The sequence below is a fragment of the Galeopterus variegatus genome, unplaced genomic scaffold, assembly GCF_000696425.1.
Source record: "Galeopterus variegatus unplaced genomic scaffold, G_variegatus-3.0.2 Scaffold1062, whole genome shotgun sequence".
NCBI classification, from domain to species: domain Eukaryota; kingdom Metazoa; phylum Chordata; class Mammalia; order Dermoptera; family Cynocephalidae; genus Galeopterus; species Galeopterus variegatus.
In genome coordinates this window covers 190,740-208,943 of record NW_007727173.1, presented here as the reverse complement: position 1 = coordinate 208,943, position 18,204 = coordinate 190,740, and the positions used below count along the sequence as shown (strand labels likewise).

The 18,204-nt window shown below is 34.2% G+C and overlaps 1 protein-coding gene across 5 annotated transcripts in view; it reads right to left on the bottom strand.

The window, feature by feature from the left end:
• QKI (QKI, KH domain containing, RNA binding) overlaps positions 1-18,204 on the bottom strand; it is a 145,078-nt gene that overhangs the window by 64,772 nt on the left and 62,102 nt on the right. For all 5 annotated transcript variants that reach the window (XM_008574547.1, XM_008574544.1, XM_008574546.1 and 2 more), the window contains exon 3: positions 16,213-16,329. In XM_008574547.1, the coding sequence (XP_008572769.1) occupies positions 16,213-16,329 (117 nt within the window). The remainder of the gene's footprint in view (positions 1-16,212; positions 16,330-18,204) is intronic.

Here is an 18,204-nt window from a genome sequence, read left to right as displayed (position 1 = left end):
GGAAAGGACATATCTTAATTCACAGCATCTATTGAGGGTTGGATACTTCCAGACTTGCCAAAAAAATTGTTTAAAAACATTTTTAATATGGAATTTAAAACTCTTTCTATTAAATGACAAGTATTATTAAGAAAATAAACAAAAAGCTTTCTAAGTATCATTAAATATTCCAAGCATTTGATTGAAAAATGACTTTCATTTAACTTTACAGGTTGACATCATAAGCTATATGCAGGTGTTATTGGGGAGAATCATACATATTTTGGAGGTGGGGAGTAAAAAACATTTGTACTTCATGAAGTCCAAAAACTGTCAGTTATGTATGTGGGTGTGACCTGAACAACTAACATGGCCACTAGTGTTCTTTGCAACATGTGTTTACATCTCTAGCTTAGCAATTAATTTTACTTTATGTGGAGTATGCATAAAGCAAATGTACTTCACAGGGCCTGGTTTTCCAAAGCTTTGCTCTTTCAAATATTGACCTTACAAAGGACAGGAAATCTTCCCCAGGCTATAGTCTCTGTTGTAAGATAAGGAATTGTAACACAGCAAGGTTGCTGGCTCAAAGACAGACAGGTTACTGATAGATATGTAAAGATACTGGGAAATTGCTATAAGAAGGGAATGTTTGCTAAAATCAAGCTTTTGTTGGAAGTTGCATTACAGAATGTCACCTTGCTTTTCGTACTGAATGTTACCAGCTTCTATTGCTAAACTTGTTACACTGTACTTAGAAAAAACCCCACCTATGTTCTCTTCCTGTAAGTTCCTGGTCTGGAGAATAAATGTGGGAAGAGAACCCCAAGTTGTGGTTAATTTCCCAAATGGAAGGAATGCCTCTCTCTTGAGGGTTCCAGGAGATTAACCCCTTTTCTCCGGGCTTCTCACTGCTCAGAAGAGATGGGCTTTGAGTAATCTCTGGCAGCTCTCTCACCCAGGGAAAAGGGGTGACAAATCCGTGGGAGGCAAAGCAACACTTTTAGATTTTAAATTTCAACTTTGCTTCTTTTTTTTTTTTTTTCCTTTTTGTCTTTTTTCGTGACCGGCAACGGATCGCAACCCTTATATGTAGAGAACAAGTGCTTTAGAAATACAGTGAAAGGAGGTTAGCAGAAGCTGAAGTACTCTGACAGTGCTGGTCCAAGCCACCATCTCCCACCTCAACAACTGCAACTGCCTACTAATGGATCCCCTTCCTTCAACTGCTACCCAGCTCCCTACACATCCCCCTACCCATCCCTTTATAATCAATTCTCTAATTGCTACAAAAGAATTCTTTTTAAAACTAAATATGTCACTCTTCTGCTTAAAACTCCCAACTGAATGCCTACTGGTCTCCCAATAAAATTCAACCTCCTTAACATGCATACAGGGAAGAATCTGGACAGAGACTAACTCATAAACTTCCTCGCCTTCCACTCTTTTCTACCCACACTGACCTTGCTATTCCTTGGACAGTTCGATCTCATTCACATTTGAGTGCCTTTGCACTAGTTCTAACTTCACCCAGAAATATTCAGCCATGTGTCTGTTCTTCTCATGTCAATCCCATCATCCAAATCTCAGTTTAGATATCACTACCTCAGATAGTCCTTCTGTGGCCATCCTAGTTAAAAGCACTCTACCTGGACCACACTTACATTACCTGGTACTACTCTTTTCATGGCATCTATCACCACTAACTAAAATTATCTTGTTTATTTTCCTCTATGAGGACCTCCCAGTTTTGTGTCTAGCCCAAAGTAGAAAATCAAAAAATACTAAGTTATTTAATAAATTTTGAAAGGTAGAGGGAAGAAAAAACAAACAAACAAAAACCTCTAGGTAGAAAAAAGCATGTGAAAGGAATAACGATAGCCTGATTTTTTTAGAAGGAGACAGAACTGACAATACAGAAAATACTGGAAAATCACATTGTACGAGGGAGACAAGGGACTTGGTTGTACTATTTGCTATTTAACGTTAAACTAAATATACACTGCTGTTGATGCTAATGAAAAAAAAAAAATAACTCACATGTCTGAGCACAGTAACACCACACTACTGTTGCTTCACAGACATTTCATCAAGCCTCGCACTTGTCACAATGGGTCCTGGTCTTCCCTGCCAGCTTGATAAACTGTTTTTCTTTTTCATCTAATCACTCCGTCAAAGCAGAATTCCTCAAAATTGATAAGTCAGTGACAGTTTTTATTTAGTTTTATTTTATTTACTGCCAGTAAAACTAACTTTCTGTATCTAAATCAAGTCTGACTTATCACTGGACTATCTACATACTGCAAAGTCGTCAAAAATAAATCATGTATCTAGGTAAATACGGATAAAAGTTAACAGCTCAATCATCACAATTACTGGATTATCTTTAATACTACTTAAAATAATACTTAAAAATACTACTAAAATAAGCGTAAAGAGCTTTTCAGCAAGAGAAACACATTGAAATGACTGACTCTCTCAGTGAATATAACTAAATACATACTATGGGTCCAACATCCCTAATCCAAAAATCCGAAATCTAAAATCTTCCAAAACCCAAACCTTTTTGAGCACCTACATGACACTCAAAGGAAATGCTCACCACAGCATTTCAAATTTCAAGTTTTCTGATTAGGGATGCTTAATGGGTATATCAATGGTAAAGGAAGCAGTAACCTAAAAAACAAAATGAGAACCCTTAGAATCTGGCTTATATTCTGATATTAGACAAATGTATAAATCTGTCAAACATCCAGAATCAGTTCTTAAGTACTTTTAATTATAAAAAATTATTTTCCTAAAACAACTAGCCTAATACTAGCCAAATAGTCAATGTGAGAGAAAAAAAGAAAGGCTGGGAAATTAGTCCAAATTAAGGGAGAAAGGACGGAAAGGAGATAGAGGGATGTGGAGAGGAAGAGGGAGTGAGAGTGAAGAGGGATGAGTGACTGAGTTTGTATGTTACTGTCCCCCCAAAACTCATATGGGAATTTGATCCCCATTGTGGCAGTGTTGGGAGCTGTTTGAGTCATAGGGCAGATAGCTCATGAATAGATTAATGCTCTCCCTGGGGGGTGGGGGTAGGGAGTGAGTCTTCGCTCTATTAGTTCCTGTGGGAGCTGGTTGTTTAAAAGGCCCTGGCTCCTCCCCTCTCTCTCTCTTGCTTCCTGTCACCAGGTGATCTGCTTGTACCCGCTTTCCGCCATGAGTAGAAGCAGCCTGAGGCCCATGCCAGATGCAGCTGTCATCATGAGCCAAATAAACCTCTGTTCTTGATAAATTACCCAGTCTCAGGTATTCTGTTATAGCAACAATAAAATGGACTAATACAATGAGAGAAACAAACATACGGGCCAACAGAGAAAGTGCCAAATGTGGTAAAATGCTATAACACTGGTGAATGAGGTGAAAAGTATGTGAGTTCTTTGTACTATTTTTCAATTCTTCTGTACATTTAAATTATTTCAAAATTAAAAATAGGACTTATTTGTCCCCAAGCTTTTGTTTCTCCAAGTTTTTGACATAAATTTGCTCCGCCTAAGCCAGCACTGTCCACTGAAACTTCCTGGGAAAGATCTGTATCTGTGCTGTACAAAAAGATAGCCACACATCACTATGGAGGACTTCAATGTAACTGTGACTGAGTAACTGATTTTTCTTTTATTCAGTTTTCATTTAAATAGCCATTTATGGCTAGTGGCTACCTGCTATGAATTGAATTGTCCCTCCAGATTCATGTATTAGAAACTTGGTCCCCAATGCAACAGTACTGGGAACTGGGGCCTTTTGGGAGGTATTTAGGTTAATACCTTTATAGGTCAATGCCCTTATAAAAGGGCTCAACAGAGGGAGTTGGGTCCGTTTCATCCTTTACATCCCTTCTACCATACCCTCCAGAGGAAGCAGCAACAAAGCATCACTTGAAAATGGAAACTGGGCTCTCACCAGACCCAAAACCTGCCAGGCCTTGATCTTGGAACTTTTCAGCCTCCAGAACTGAGAAATAAATTTCTCTTCTTTATAAATTATCCAATTTCAGGTATCTTGTTATACAGGTAGCAGCACAAAGACACTACTACCTTACTGGACAGCACAGCTCTAGGTATTTCACTTGTACAAGTAATGCACAGATTAAGACTAGTTTAACATCAAATGATAATGCCCTTTTGGGTATAGCTTAAAGCAGTTCCTAATTAAACAAACCCCGGGTTCAGTGCTCAAGGTTTGAGTTGGGGTGAGGAAGGTTAGGGATGGTAAGTTCCTTGAACTCAGTCAAAGAGATTCCCATAAGGTATCCTCTAATTAGTGGTGACAGAGGCCATGAAAGATCATCTAGGGTATTTACATGCAACTCAGCTTTGACAACAGAACGTTCCACTTGGAAAAACCTCTATCAGAGATAGGATTAGGACAATAATCACTGCTTTCTTACCAAATTATTTCTGCCATCATGCCAAACATATAAAATGGTTTTTATTTAAAAATTCTTTCACCAGATAGTTCCACTCATGTACAATGCTCTAAACATAAATTCATGTACTGCTCTCCATGGTGACATCATTATTTCCTGCTGATGATTATAACCTACAAAAACTATAAGCTATAAAAACTACATTTTAAAAAAACTTAAGTTCTAAAGCAATGTGATTTGATGTGAGATGATTCTAAGCATCTGCAAGTTCATACTGAAGTTTTAAGATACATTAAAAGATCTGAACACGGGGTTAACACAGCCTTGACACAAACTGTTAGGATGTTTTATAACAAGAAGTAAAAAGAAAAGTGCCCTGCGTACAACAGACATTCTAAGAGTTGACAGGTGAAATTATATTTATTGCCTAAATTATCTATACGGCTTAAATAACCAAAGTTTTTAAGTGACGAAAGGTAAATCAGGTAACAGGACATTTAACTGCTTGGCAGTGACTGAGAAGAAACTTGTTTTATTGCTCTGTTTACAGAGTACTACAACGTTACACATACCTAGACAGACAGAGAGACACACAAATGTAACAAGATACTAGTAATAGCAAAAAAAAAAAAAAAACCAAACTAAAATTAAAATTAAAATCCAAATTGTGCAAATTATTTGGAGGAAAAAAGAATTAAGAGATGACTATAGAAGTATACGCAAAATTAGACAATAGTGGTTGGGAAGCAACAGTAGCAACACAATTGAGGATAATGAGTTACACAACTGTTTTTTGTTATACACAATTACAAATTTGTTAAATGATTGATTGAGGTCTAGAAACAACAGTGCCTTCCACATGTGTTTTTTGTGGGTTTATTTGTTTGTTTTTTAACATGGCCGCTGATAAAAACAAACTAATAAGGAACATGAATCAAATCCTATAAGCAAACAAGGAATCAGGTACTAGAGAAGAAAATGATTCCCTGATTTACATATTCTTCAATAATTTATTTTCTCCACATATCATACAAAATTTAGTTCTTATTCTAACAATGCTCTGAAGCAGACATGTTTTAAGTAACATTTTAAATTCCATCAAAAATTTCATATGCCACAGTATCATTCCTTAACAAATCCCATGACAGCTAGAACAAAGTGGATTTAAGGAGGATACTGATGTTAGATAGAAGCAAATTGCACAAACACCAAAACAATGCCCAAATCTTAAGTTGATAATATAAATTGTCATCCAAACCAGATGCTTTCAAAGTGAATGGAGATACTATTAATAATTACACCCAGGCAATATGTATAGCTGCAACTATCCTGGGGAAATCAAAACTTAAAGTCACTCTTAAAGATTTATGCTGAGAAGAAAAATTTCGAATGATATCAAAATATGAAGGTAAGAAACACCATGGATTTTTTTAAACAAACAATATCTACCCTTATGTTTTCCCAGATCATTAGGTAATAAGTATAACATATCTAAATAAAATACCTACACAGTAAGAGCCAATTCTTCCAAAAGCTAAATAACTGCACCAAAAAAATATTCTTTAAAAAGCTAAAATAATTTTTCATTTTTTTTAATAACAGGTGAGGGATGAGAATATATTTAACACAGAAAGCGATTTTATCCTATCAGAAATGATAGGAAATATCTTCATTATAACTGAGTGTCCATTAACAAATGCAAAGGAAATGATAGTTAGAAAAATAACAAATAGTGATAATTAACTTGGGTAAGAGTCATTAACCAATGCTGAAGCCACTGGGCAAAAGTTTGTGGGGGGGGGGGATATTTACAAAGTTTCAAAGTGTTTCTCCTTAGATTAGTTATGAAAATAGTTTACGGTGAAAAAAATATGGCTGACACCATTTTAACCACATGATCAAAGTTAACATCACCAGAAATGGGACACACTAATATCATCTAACTGCTAACGTGATGTACACTGAGAAGAACTCAGCATTACTTTTTAAAATATTCTTGCCAAAAATGCATGGTCTGACTCTGACTATGAAAAAACAGTAACACATACCCCAAATCATGAAAAATAATGAAAGACTGACAAACTACTCCTGATTAGAGACTAAAGAGATAAGGCAAATAAATTCAATGTGTGATCTGGACTGGATTCTGGACAGAAAGAATTTACAATGAATGGAAAACTGGAGAAATTTTAATTTAGAATGTCTATTAAATAACAATATTAAATTTTCAAAATTTGATATATAAGGGTCTTCAAAAAGTTCATGGAAAGATTTGCATTATTTTTCAATTCCATTTTTTCATGAACTTTTTTAAGTACCCACATATTATGTCATGCATACACACATGTATATGCACACACACATAAAGTCAATTCTCATTATTTGTGGTAAAGTCACCAAGAACACTGAATTAGCAAATAGTGAGTGAACCATTCTCCTAGAGGAAATATGGAGTTAGGCTCCCAAAAAACTCTCTGGTCACATTTTCATCAACAACTGAATACATAGCTCTGTTTTGTGTATTTCTACTTAAAGACATTATTTAATATATACTTTTGATTCATTAACACTGAACTCACAGCCAGCAGTTCTACAACTCATGACTAAGCAAAGCTTCCCCAACACAAGTACTGTCTCCATAAGACACATCATAACCTTCTTGCATGCAGGAACACTACAGAGCACCTCAGCCCTGTGCTTTGGGTATATTTTAAACAGAAAAATCACCAAGAAAAAGCACAGAAATGCAAAAAACACATGGCACTAAACAGACCACGAAAAGAACTCTTGTTTACAATATGAGATCTGAAGCAAGAAGGCAGTGTGTCACCTTATTCTAACTTCAACGAGAAACAAGAGCATTTGGGTGCCTCAATTTGTTTGCCTCTACACATGTCCATGAATGACTACTCTTGTTTACAATATGAGATCTGAAGCAAGAAGGCAGTGTGTCACCTTATTCTAACTTCAACAAGAAACAAGAGCATTTGGGTGCCTCAATTTGTTTGCCTCTACACATGTCCATGAATGACTACGAAAGTGTCATGAATATTGATTTGGGTGTTCCAAATAAGTTTCAGCAAGTAGGTGAACTTGCAAATACAAAATCTGCAAATAATGAGGATCAACTATGTGTGTGTGTGCACACAAACGTACAAAATGGTAATACATGGCAAATCTAGGCTAACAGTATACAAGAATTCATAGTACTACTCTTACAATTATACTGCAGGTATAATTTTTTATTGTTTCAAATGAGAATTAAAAGAATACAAAGTGGGGGTTAGGGGGTGGTAGCAATGACAGGCAATACAAAAGTGAACATTAATATCCAAATACATATATATATGTTAAAAGATTTAACCATGTTAACCAAGAGTATGCAAATGAACAGAGTACACTTTGCCCTCCTAGAAAAGGGGTATCCCAAATTTTAGAGATTAATTATACAAACATATTTATTTCCTGCTGAAGGGGCTTACAATTTCAAACAGTAGCATTGAGGCAATTCTGAGGATGCATTTTCAACCAACCAATTTAACCTCTATAAATTTACCTTAATAATATGTGCAGCAGCATTTTCATAGTAAAAACAGTTATTTTCAAAACTTCAACATACCATATACCTCAATATGTATATGTACAATTAAATACTATTTACAGCCATTAAAAAGTGTCATAGACAAGTTTTTATAGAAACATGTCATATTCTTAAGCAAAATGTATCAGGTCACAAATATATATGGTCATATCAACCAACAAATAACAATTACAGCTAAATGGAGAAGATTTTATAAAAAATAAATACTGGCAATGTCTAATGTTTCCTACACTAAACATGAAAGGCTTTCATCATTAAGAAAAATTCATTTTTATTTTACAAAAGATGAGCTTATGCATTTGTTTTACCTACCTATGACTCCTTTAAAAGTAGTATCTCCTTTTAATCTTAAGCATTTTAAATTTGCTGCTGTAACACTTGATAATATTACACACCTTCAAGCACCCATATAGACTTCCAATTGTTCGCTTGTTTATTATTCAACAGTCTCATAATTTAAAAGATTATAAATTACCACTGAAAAATTAATCTGCTACAAATTACAAGTTACAATAAATGTTACAAAATTGAAATTATACAAAATTTTCTTCATATTAGATTCTTAAAAACAATAATATTTTCGATGTGAAGTGATTAGTCCTCTATAATTACAGTACCTTATAGGTATTTTAATTCATCGAAAACCTTAAGATAAAAAACTGATATAGGCCTTTTATAAAAACATTCCTAAGTATCTGGTATAATTTCTTGTTACTCTTTTTTTAGGAATCAAAAATATTACAATTCACAAAATGAAGAATAATTTCAATAATCTGAGGCTCACTTTAAATTTTTTTTGGATCATAGGCAAAAGAATTTGGGGCAAGCCCTATGACAACCTGTAAATTAAAAAAAATAATAAAGTAAAATAAAAAAATAAAACACTAAAAACTATACATGTCTTAAAAATTAAGAGTTAATAATGGACATAAGTTTTAAAAACAAAATGAACATGTTTTAAAATCAAAAGAGCAACAATTTAATAGTGATCTTTCATAACTGAAGGAATAAATATGAAAATAAAACTAGTAGGATACAATAGCATAAGGTCACTAGGGTTTATGAAACTGCTTCATAATTTGTAATCAATGACTGAAAAAACATTTTCCAATCAAATTTCGTTGTTAAAGGATTTTGAAAAAGAAAATCAATTGATGCAGTATAATGATATACAAACAAGCAACATTTCTCTACTAATTGTCAACAGAAAGCTGAATCCTCTAAAAAAAAAATCTATTACATACAACACAACTACAAGGTGCTCAAATATTCCTTAACTAAATTGATTGCAATCTAATCAAGACTTAATTTTAAAAGGCTCATTAAGAGCATCTAGTGATAAAATGGACTCTCCCTTTCCACTGAAACTCATGTCTCGTTTCATTAGACATGGACAATTAACTCATCCTAGTGTTAGATCTATGGCAGAGTAATTAGCTTAAGTTTTACAGGTTACTTACAGTGTTAATTTACTAATGAAAACAAAGGTTTATTCTCATTGGGTCCACCTTTTTACCCCTTCAAAGAGTGTCTCACAAATTTTAATAACTGTACTTTCAAATAAATACAATTTTTATTTCAAATCCTCCAAATCTTTCTTAATGGGTGCAAAGCAGTGACTCTATAAAATTTATTGAAATACTACCCAATCCGAAATAAAAATTTAATTATTATTGCACTGCTTTATACTTTTCTGTCTTTAAGTTAAATCATTTCAGTCTATAATGAACAACAAAGCAGTGACTCTATAAAATTTATTGAAATACTACCCAATCCGAAATAAAAATTTAATTATTGCACTGCTTTATACTTTTCTGTCTTTAAGTTAAATCATTTCAGTCTATAATGAACATGTAACCAGAAACAGAACCAAAAAATAATTCAGTCAATATTCTAAAATGAATTTTATTTTAAAAACACAGAGAACAAAAATGAGGGGATGGGAAATAAGAACAAAAGTAGAGGAGAGAACACCATGGAGCTAGTTCACAGTTCTGAAATATCAGTAGATCATATAACAAGCTGGTATTTAAACCAGTGCTGCTGAAAGTACAGCCTAAGAGTACAGAAATCAAGCATGTTTCGAAACTTTTAGAGCATTCTGACTGGATAATTTTATGTCTACTGATATAAAAATTTTTTTATGGGATTAAATTTATATATTTTTAAAATGCCATTTCTTTAATAAATAATTTTATTATATTTCACAAAAAGATGGTCTACAATGGATTAGATTTTTTCCAGTGGTCATTAACCATATATCATTTGAAAAGCAATAATATAAATTCTTCCAGAAAGACAGGCCTTCCTTTCACCTTAAAAACCAACCACAATCACCTTTGAAGCTGAATTTAACACCATGTCCCATGACTTTTTAAAAACAAAAAACAAAGGACTAACACTGCTAGGCAATTAGTTTTTAGTTAGAGCAGGACACCTTTAAGACATAAGCACTGACACCCTGTCATCAAGTACATCAAAGGCTCTAAGGTTTAAGAGACTGTATTTGTTTTGAAATCAAAGTATAATTTATATCAGAGGAGTGAAGTTTCACAAAGACACAAATATTATCTCAACACAATAAAGAACTTTCTAAGCAGAGTTGTCTAAGACTTGATCGTTTATTTGCAGACTTTGGTTACTTCCTCTTCTGCCCATCTCCTCTACTACTGTCAAGTTATCTTTAAATAATAACATATCATATAACTTCTCACCTCAAGAGCACGTGATTGCTAATGCACTGTTTTCAAAATGAAAAAAAAAAAAAAAAAAAAAAAAAACCTTTGATATAGCATTCAAGGCCCTTTATCTGAGATGACAATAATCTGTTCAGTTGAATTTGTCCAATGAGTTACTTAAGTTTCTATTTAAGTGCAGTATTTAGTTACAAATGAGGGAATGGGTGAGTTATTTCACCTCTTTAAGCCTCCCTTCCTGTTAGAAGAACATAACTACCTTCCAAGGTTGTCACATGATCTGAGTAAGACATGGGCACACATAGTGAGGTTGCTGATACCACCTAGCCATTGTTATTAGCAGCTCTACAATGGTTGCCTGATCCCTAGTGCACATCGCTTCATTTCCAGAAAAGACCTCTAACCAGAATCACTGTCTCTGCAAACTTCTAGAAGATGCAACATTTGACTGACCTGGCTTTGATCAACTCTAGACACACATTTGATGCGGGAGCGGGAAGGAGTCAGGAGAAGGTGAACAGTAGAAACCCAATAGCATGGCTACTTAGTTCCCTCATGTTACTGACAGGGGAGGTCACCCCAAATGGTGTCCCCTACAAAGACCATTCATACAGACTTCCAAACAGTAGACTTCATTTACAACTTTAATAACTGTCACTCCACAATAATTTATCAAGTAATACCTATCAATCCACAACAATTTATTAAGTATCTTAATTATGTACAAAACACTGTTGTGTTTTAATGATGTAAATGTTTTCATATGCTACATTAGAACCAGCTGAGTGCCACTTTTGTTTGTGAAGGTGGACCATTCCTTCTATCATGAATATGTTTTTCCCGCAGCCCTCAATGTAGCCTCTGCAGTCCTCTGCTACTTCAATTGAAAAACTATAAATACTTACTTTTCCTAAAATTACTTCTCTATCATCTGTAAACTTCTTTAAGTATATGGTTTTCTGTTAGAAAACATAGGATTGTATCCTTTAGGAAGCATTCCTGAAAAATCAAGTGAATGACAGTACAATACTGTGATTTATAATAAGATAGATATATTTGTTCTCTGTTCCCTAACACGCAGCTCCTAAAACTTTTATATCTCCAAAGTAATTTGTGTCTTTTTGTATACTAATAAGATGACTGACGGCTGGGGGCTCATTGCCGAAGAACCAACCATGTAATTAGAGGGTTGAGAGGGGCTGAAGTTGACCACCAACGGCCAATGAGGTAATCAATCATGCCTACACAATGAAAACTCCATAAAAACCCAATAGGACTAGGTTTGGAGAGCTTCCCAATAGCTGAACACATGGAGGTACCTGGAGAGTGGTGTGCCTGGAGAGGGCATGGAAGCCCCTTCCCACATACCTTGCCCTTTACGTCTCTTCCATCTGGTTGTTCATCTACATCCTTTGCAATATCCTTTATAATAAATAGGTAAACGTAAGAGTTTCCCTGAGTTCTATGAGCTGCTATAGCAAATTAATAGAACTTGAAGAGAGGACTCATGGGAAAACATTTATAGCCAGTTGGTCGGAAGTATAGATCACAACTGGGACTTCTAGTTGGCAACTGAAGGAGGGGGCAGTCTTGTGGGACTGAGCCTTCAACCTGTGGGATCTGATACTTATCTCCAGATACACAGTGTCAGAATTTAATTGAATTATGTGACTCCCAGTTAGTGTCCCCTGGAAAACTAATTGGTTGGTGTGTGGGTGAAAATCACCACACATCTGGTGTTAAATGTATTATATTGAGTGGTATGTGAGAGTAGAAAAAACACTTTGGTTTTCCTCACATCTTTAATAGATAGAACAAAATTTCAACTGTATTATCACACTGAGGGGAAAAAAAGCTTAGAGGGATTTTACGAAATATATTCATACTGGCTTCAAAGTCACTCAATATTCAAGTTGTTCTGGTATTTCTGAAGTTGTTACTCCTTTTAGAAATGGTTTGTAACTGGAAGGTAATATACCATTGAATAGAGAGTACAGACTTTAGGTTCAAATTTTGACTGCCACTTTTTGGCACTGTGACCTTTGGCAAATTACTAAACCTGCCTGAGCCTCAGTTTCCTCATCTACAAAATGGGAATAATAAAGCTTGGATTAATTAAAACAAATGCATGTAAAATACTTAAAACAATGCCTGATGAAAGTACATACTCTACAAATCATAAGAAAAAATGAAAATTGACTTTCATTTGTAAGACACTTTCTAACAGTGTGCCCTGTTACCATATACTTAATTTCAGAGACAGAAGGTACAGTCTGCCTGCTACAGATCAATACTGCCATGTTAGCTGGTACAGACAAAAAGTTCCTAAGAGCTTTCTAAGCCCTGATCACAGTCTGTCATGAAGTCTGACTGAAGTTCCTGCTCTTCAGTTGGTTCCATGATGTTACCTAGGTACCATTCCATTCCGTACTTACATACAAAATCAATGCTGCTGAGCTCATCAATGTTGAAGTAATACCAATCCAAGAGAATAAAGATTAAAGCTGCATATTAACTTGCCTGCTTAAAACCAGTAGCTTAGAATGATACAGTACTACCTATCTTCCCAAAAGAATTAAAAGTATGTAGGGTTTATAATTTTCTCTACTTGCCAAACCTTTTTTGAGGGGGACAGGAAGGAGGTGCATCTATGCCTTTAATTTATTAAATGAACTAAACAGTCACTGCTTTCACAGATATTTTTTCTTGTGCCTACTCTGTTCCAGGTACTAACCAAACACCAAGGAAATAAATACTCCATAAAAGATATGGTCTGATCTAAGTTTACAAGTTTAGTGAAGGATTCAGACCTGCAAACAGTATTTCCATCATATTATTTTTGTTAAAAGTAAATTAGACAATCAGTAAATTAAGATTTTCTACCTTTTTACTTTTTACATACATTGACAACTCTGCAGAAACACTAAAAGCCAAATGGCTTGTCCTTTGTAATTCTTGAAATCCACCTCAATCAACCTAATTACTTACATCAACACTTCTTTTTGTCTACACCTGTTTGTCATATGCTCTATCAAAAAACACCCAAGCAACAAAGACAATACCTTCCAGTTTGACTTTACTTTTACTATTAACACTTTTAAGACTGCAACAGAATAACTATAGCATAAACCAAGATGGTTTGGTTAACAATTTATTATGTACAGATATGAAGTAAGACCAGAGAAGACACTCTTGGTGTTATAAATTTATACGTGAATTCTTCAAAGAATTCACATAACATAATACCAAATATACAGGAGCCAGTCAAATTAACTTGATAAATCCAAAGCAAGTTCATCTGTAGCATTTTAATAAAACTGAAAATGTAATCCATAGTTAAATTTTATTTTTTGGCATTTTAATTAATTTTATTATTGTTTTCTTGCAGTGTGTATAACCTGTGTTTTTTTTTTTTTTTTATTACACTAGACAATGGTAGAGGTTAAAAATAAGTAAAATGTGTGAAGTGTTTCTACTGTGGTTAAGAGCAAAGTAGTCAAGACAGAATGTAGGGCTGGCCGGTTAGCTCAGTTGGTCAGCTTTGTAACACCAATGTCAAAGGTTTGGATCGCTGTACCGGGAAGCCATCCAAAAAAAAGAAAGAGAGAGAGAAAACAAGGGCAGAATTTGGAAGCACCAACCACTGAAAAAAGAAAACAGAAAACCTATGAGGATGTGGGATATTCAAAGGTTACAAAACAAGAAATTACCATTTCCCAAGCTGAAAAAAATGTAGTATTACCTCAGGATACTACATGAGTCTAAAAATAAAATTTACTACTCTAACCTATAGAGTTGAGATAAAATTTATTAAGAACCATCATTAACATTAATTGATCAATTACTACATGCCAAACACTGTCTTTATTGCTTTACAACTCAATCTTCACAACTACTATAAGAAATAAGTAACATTACTACTCACATTTTACATTTTACAAGGAGATTAAGTAATTTGTCCAAGGTCGCAAAGCTATGTAGGAGAACCATGATTCAAACCTAAGCAATTTGACTGCAGAGCCACTCTTTTAACCATTCCATTCTTCTGCCAAAGACAGCAGAAAATGCTCTTTATTCATGATAGCTAAATCACACAGTTCCAGGCTCTCATCCTTGTTGTCTGCATGTGAGTAAAGTGAGTAGAGGGCTATTACTATAGAATTAACAGAATCTCAGGAGAAAAAAATATTTTGTTAACTGATAGAATAATTTATTTAACTGAAGGGTAGATACATGTCACTCTTATGGCGAAGATTTATCTGTCCTTCAGTTGTGCAGACTCCGTTCACTGTTCCTAGGTAATTAAATTAGTAATACTGAATGCAAATGTAATCATAAGTCCAAACATAGAAACCAAAACTTTATGGCAACGGCTCATGTAAAAAGGTTACCACTCAGCTGATTGAGAATATGCTTTAGTTTTTTTTAAGATTCTATAAAAATAATATTTTTTTAAATGCAACATTTAATAATGCTCAAGGAGAACTTGTATACTTCCATGAAAATATCTTTAAACTCAGCTGATAAGAACAGGTTAAAATAAGATTTAAACATAATCATTTAATATTAAGGACTTTTTCCCCAAACTTCTTAGCTACTATGTCATTCATGTGCAGGGAGCAAAAATGATTAAGATCCAGTCAGCTAATGTAAGGGCTTAAATAAAGCTCTGAAACCAAGCAAAATTAGGTCAGGATAACTTGAGTCTGGTTTTCTCTCCATAAGCTCCACAAAGCAACTCAATGCATATGCTGCGACATAAGCTGACCACAGCTCTATCACTTGGTAGCCCTTTCAAGTCAATGTATTTATTTAAGGGGGAAAAAAAAAATCACTCTTCCTAACAATAATTTAATCCTCTGGCAATCAAAATCTAGGTATTTTAAATCAGTGATTTTCTTACACAGATAGAAATTCAAAAGTATCCTGCCTCATAGTATCACTGGATAAAAGAAAACTAGGCAAACAAAATCTTTTTAACAACAATTTTTAAAGCAGACAGTCAGATGTTTACTAATTAAACTCGCCAAACAAGAAGGGGCAAGGAAGAAAAAACAGAAGTAATATAAAGCAGCATGTCTAGAAAACTTAAAATCAACACAAGATGTTCATAAAAACCAAAATGAGTCATTTTAATAGATTTCTGTCTTCTAACTCTCCCAATAAGTTGACATACATCCAAAGTGATTCATTTGACTGTTCTGATTTAAATCTCATCAAAAAAAATTTTAGATTTTTCAAGCTTTTAGTTGTATATTTTTATATACGACAGTACAGTCTGACTAATTTCTAAACTGGCAGCTTCTCAAGTGTAAATACCAAAGTAAATTAACATCATAAACAGATGCTTTAGTTTGCTAATAGAAAAATGATTATTAACAAGGTAAAATCATTCCACCACCTTAAAAAAGTTCAAAAGTTTCTGATATGGAGTAAAGTATCCATATCTGAATATTTTATTATTAGGATGCAAAAGTTTAAATAAATTATTCACATAAAGACTTGCCCCATTTTCAAGGACTTACCTTCTTTTTATCCCTCATTGAGCCTTTGCCTCGGACCATTATTTTACATCCTGTTTCTGCTTCAAGCTGTTTGGCTGTAAGTCCTCTGGGTCCAAGGATTCTACCAACAAAATTAAACTGTGAAAAAAAAAAAAGTTACCATACATTATTCACTTGCTGAAATGTATAGGTCCTAGATTTTAAAACATTTATATACACGCATGCACACGTGCATGCACATACACACACAGCTGACCCATAAATATCATGGGTTTAAGCTGTGTGAATCCACTTATACACAGATTTTTAAAAAGTAAATATACACATAGTACTATAAATTTATTTTCTCTTCTTTATAATTTTCTTAACATTTTCTTTTCTTTAGATGACTTTTTGTAAGAACACAGTATAAAATACACAGATCATACAAAACATGTTAATTAACTGTTATCAGTAGGGCATCTGGTCAAGGGTAGGATAACAATTAAGTTTTGGTCGAGTCAAAAGTTACACATGGATTTTCTGTCCTTTTTCTTTTTCTCTTTTAAATTAAAACCTAATTAATTGTACATATCTGTGGGATACACCACTGAATAGCAATACCTGTGTACAATATGTGATGCTCAAATGAGGACAATTAGCATATTCAACATTACACAATATACATGGATTTTCAACTGCTGAAGAAATCAGCAAACTTAATCCCCGCCTTGTTCAAGAATCAACTGTAACTACTTAAGTTAAATATTTTATTAATACTAAGATGAAATAAAATCTAGAGGCCTTACAAATTTCTTGCCAAGTTTGGGGTGTAACTACAACAGCTCATTTGTTTAGCACAAAAAATTTTCATATGTACATGGGTACTTCCAAAAGTCTGTGGAAAGATTAACATTATCTTTTAGTTCCATTTTTCGACAAACTTCGTAGTACCCTTGAACAAGTTGGTTTTTTTGTTTGTTTGTTTGTTTGTTTTTAAGGTCAATAGAATAAACTGACTGTGAACACTGAAAAGTAAATTTTCGTTATTCACATGTCAAGTGCATAAAAGAGCAAAAAAATGAGTGTTTACCATCAGTTCCACAAAAACCCATGGCTGGTATTCATTTATCTATTCAATCAAGTAGGTAATGATTCTTATACATACAGCTTCCTACCTTTTTTTAGCATTTATCCTGTTAGTACATCATTACATAAAAGTAACATGCTAGAAAATCAATTGCTGTCAGGGATTTAGAAGCTGGGTACTTCAATCTTCTGTATTCCAAAGGCCTCACCACATCTTAGAAAAGGAATTCTTAAATGACAGATGAGTAATACACCTGTATCCTTTGAATAAAGCCTGCCTCCCCCAGGGGATTTTGATACAACTTCTTTCACCTCGAATTGAGACCCACAGCTTTTGATCTATAAGTACTTGATCTAAGATCCTAGAATCTAAAATTTGCCCAAACTACGTCTTTATATTCAAATAAAGCCCCCTATCTCTGCCCAGTTCCTCAGCCGGTAGTACTTTACCTCTTTATCCAACCTAAATCCTTACTGTCATCCATTTTAACAAGGCACTTATTTCTAACTTAGAATCCCCAGTCAATCTAACGTTCCATCTCCAGTCCAAATAAATTCTAGTATACTACGGTAACGTGTTTATAAACTCCGAAATGACACAGATTTCAGCTGGTCTCCAAGCTCAAATACAAAATAATAATTAGAAATTTGAAAGTCACATTAAGTAAGCCTCAGTTGTACAACAGGGGTGGTACTTACTATCTGGTAGAGCTATAATGCCAATTGTGTGTGCACATATGTGTGCATATAGCACAATAACAAGGTCCATTACAAGGTGTGCCACAAAGTAGACAATTAACAGCCTATCAAGACCACTAAAAATTCCCTTAACTCAACAATTCAGCTTAGAATGTCATAGAAGGAGATATGGTAAATAGTAAATTTGCCCTACAGAATTCCAGACACTTGACACCTAGACACTCAGTTCTGCAGTAAACAAGAAAG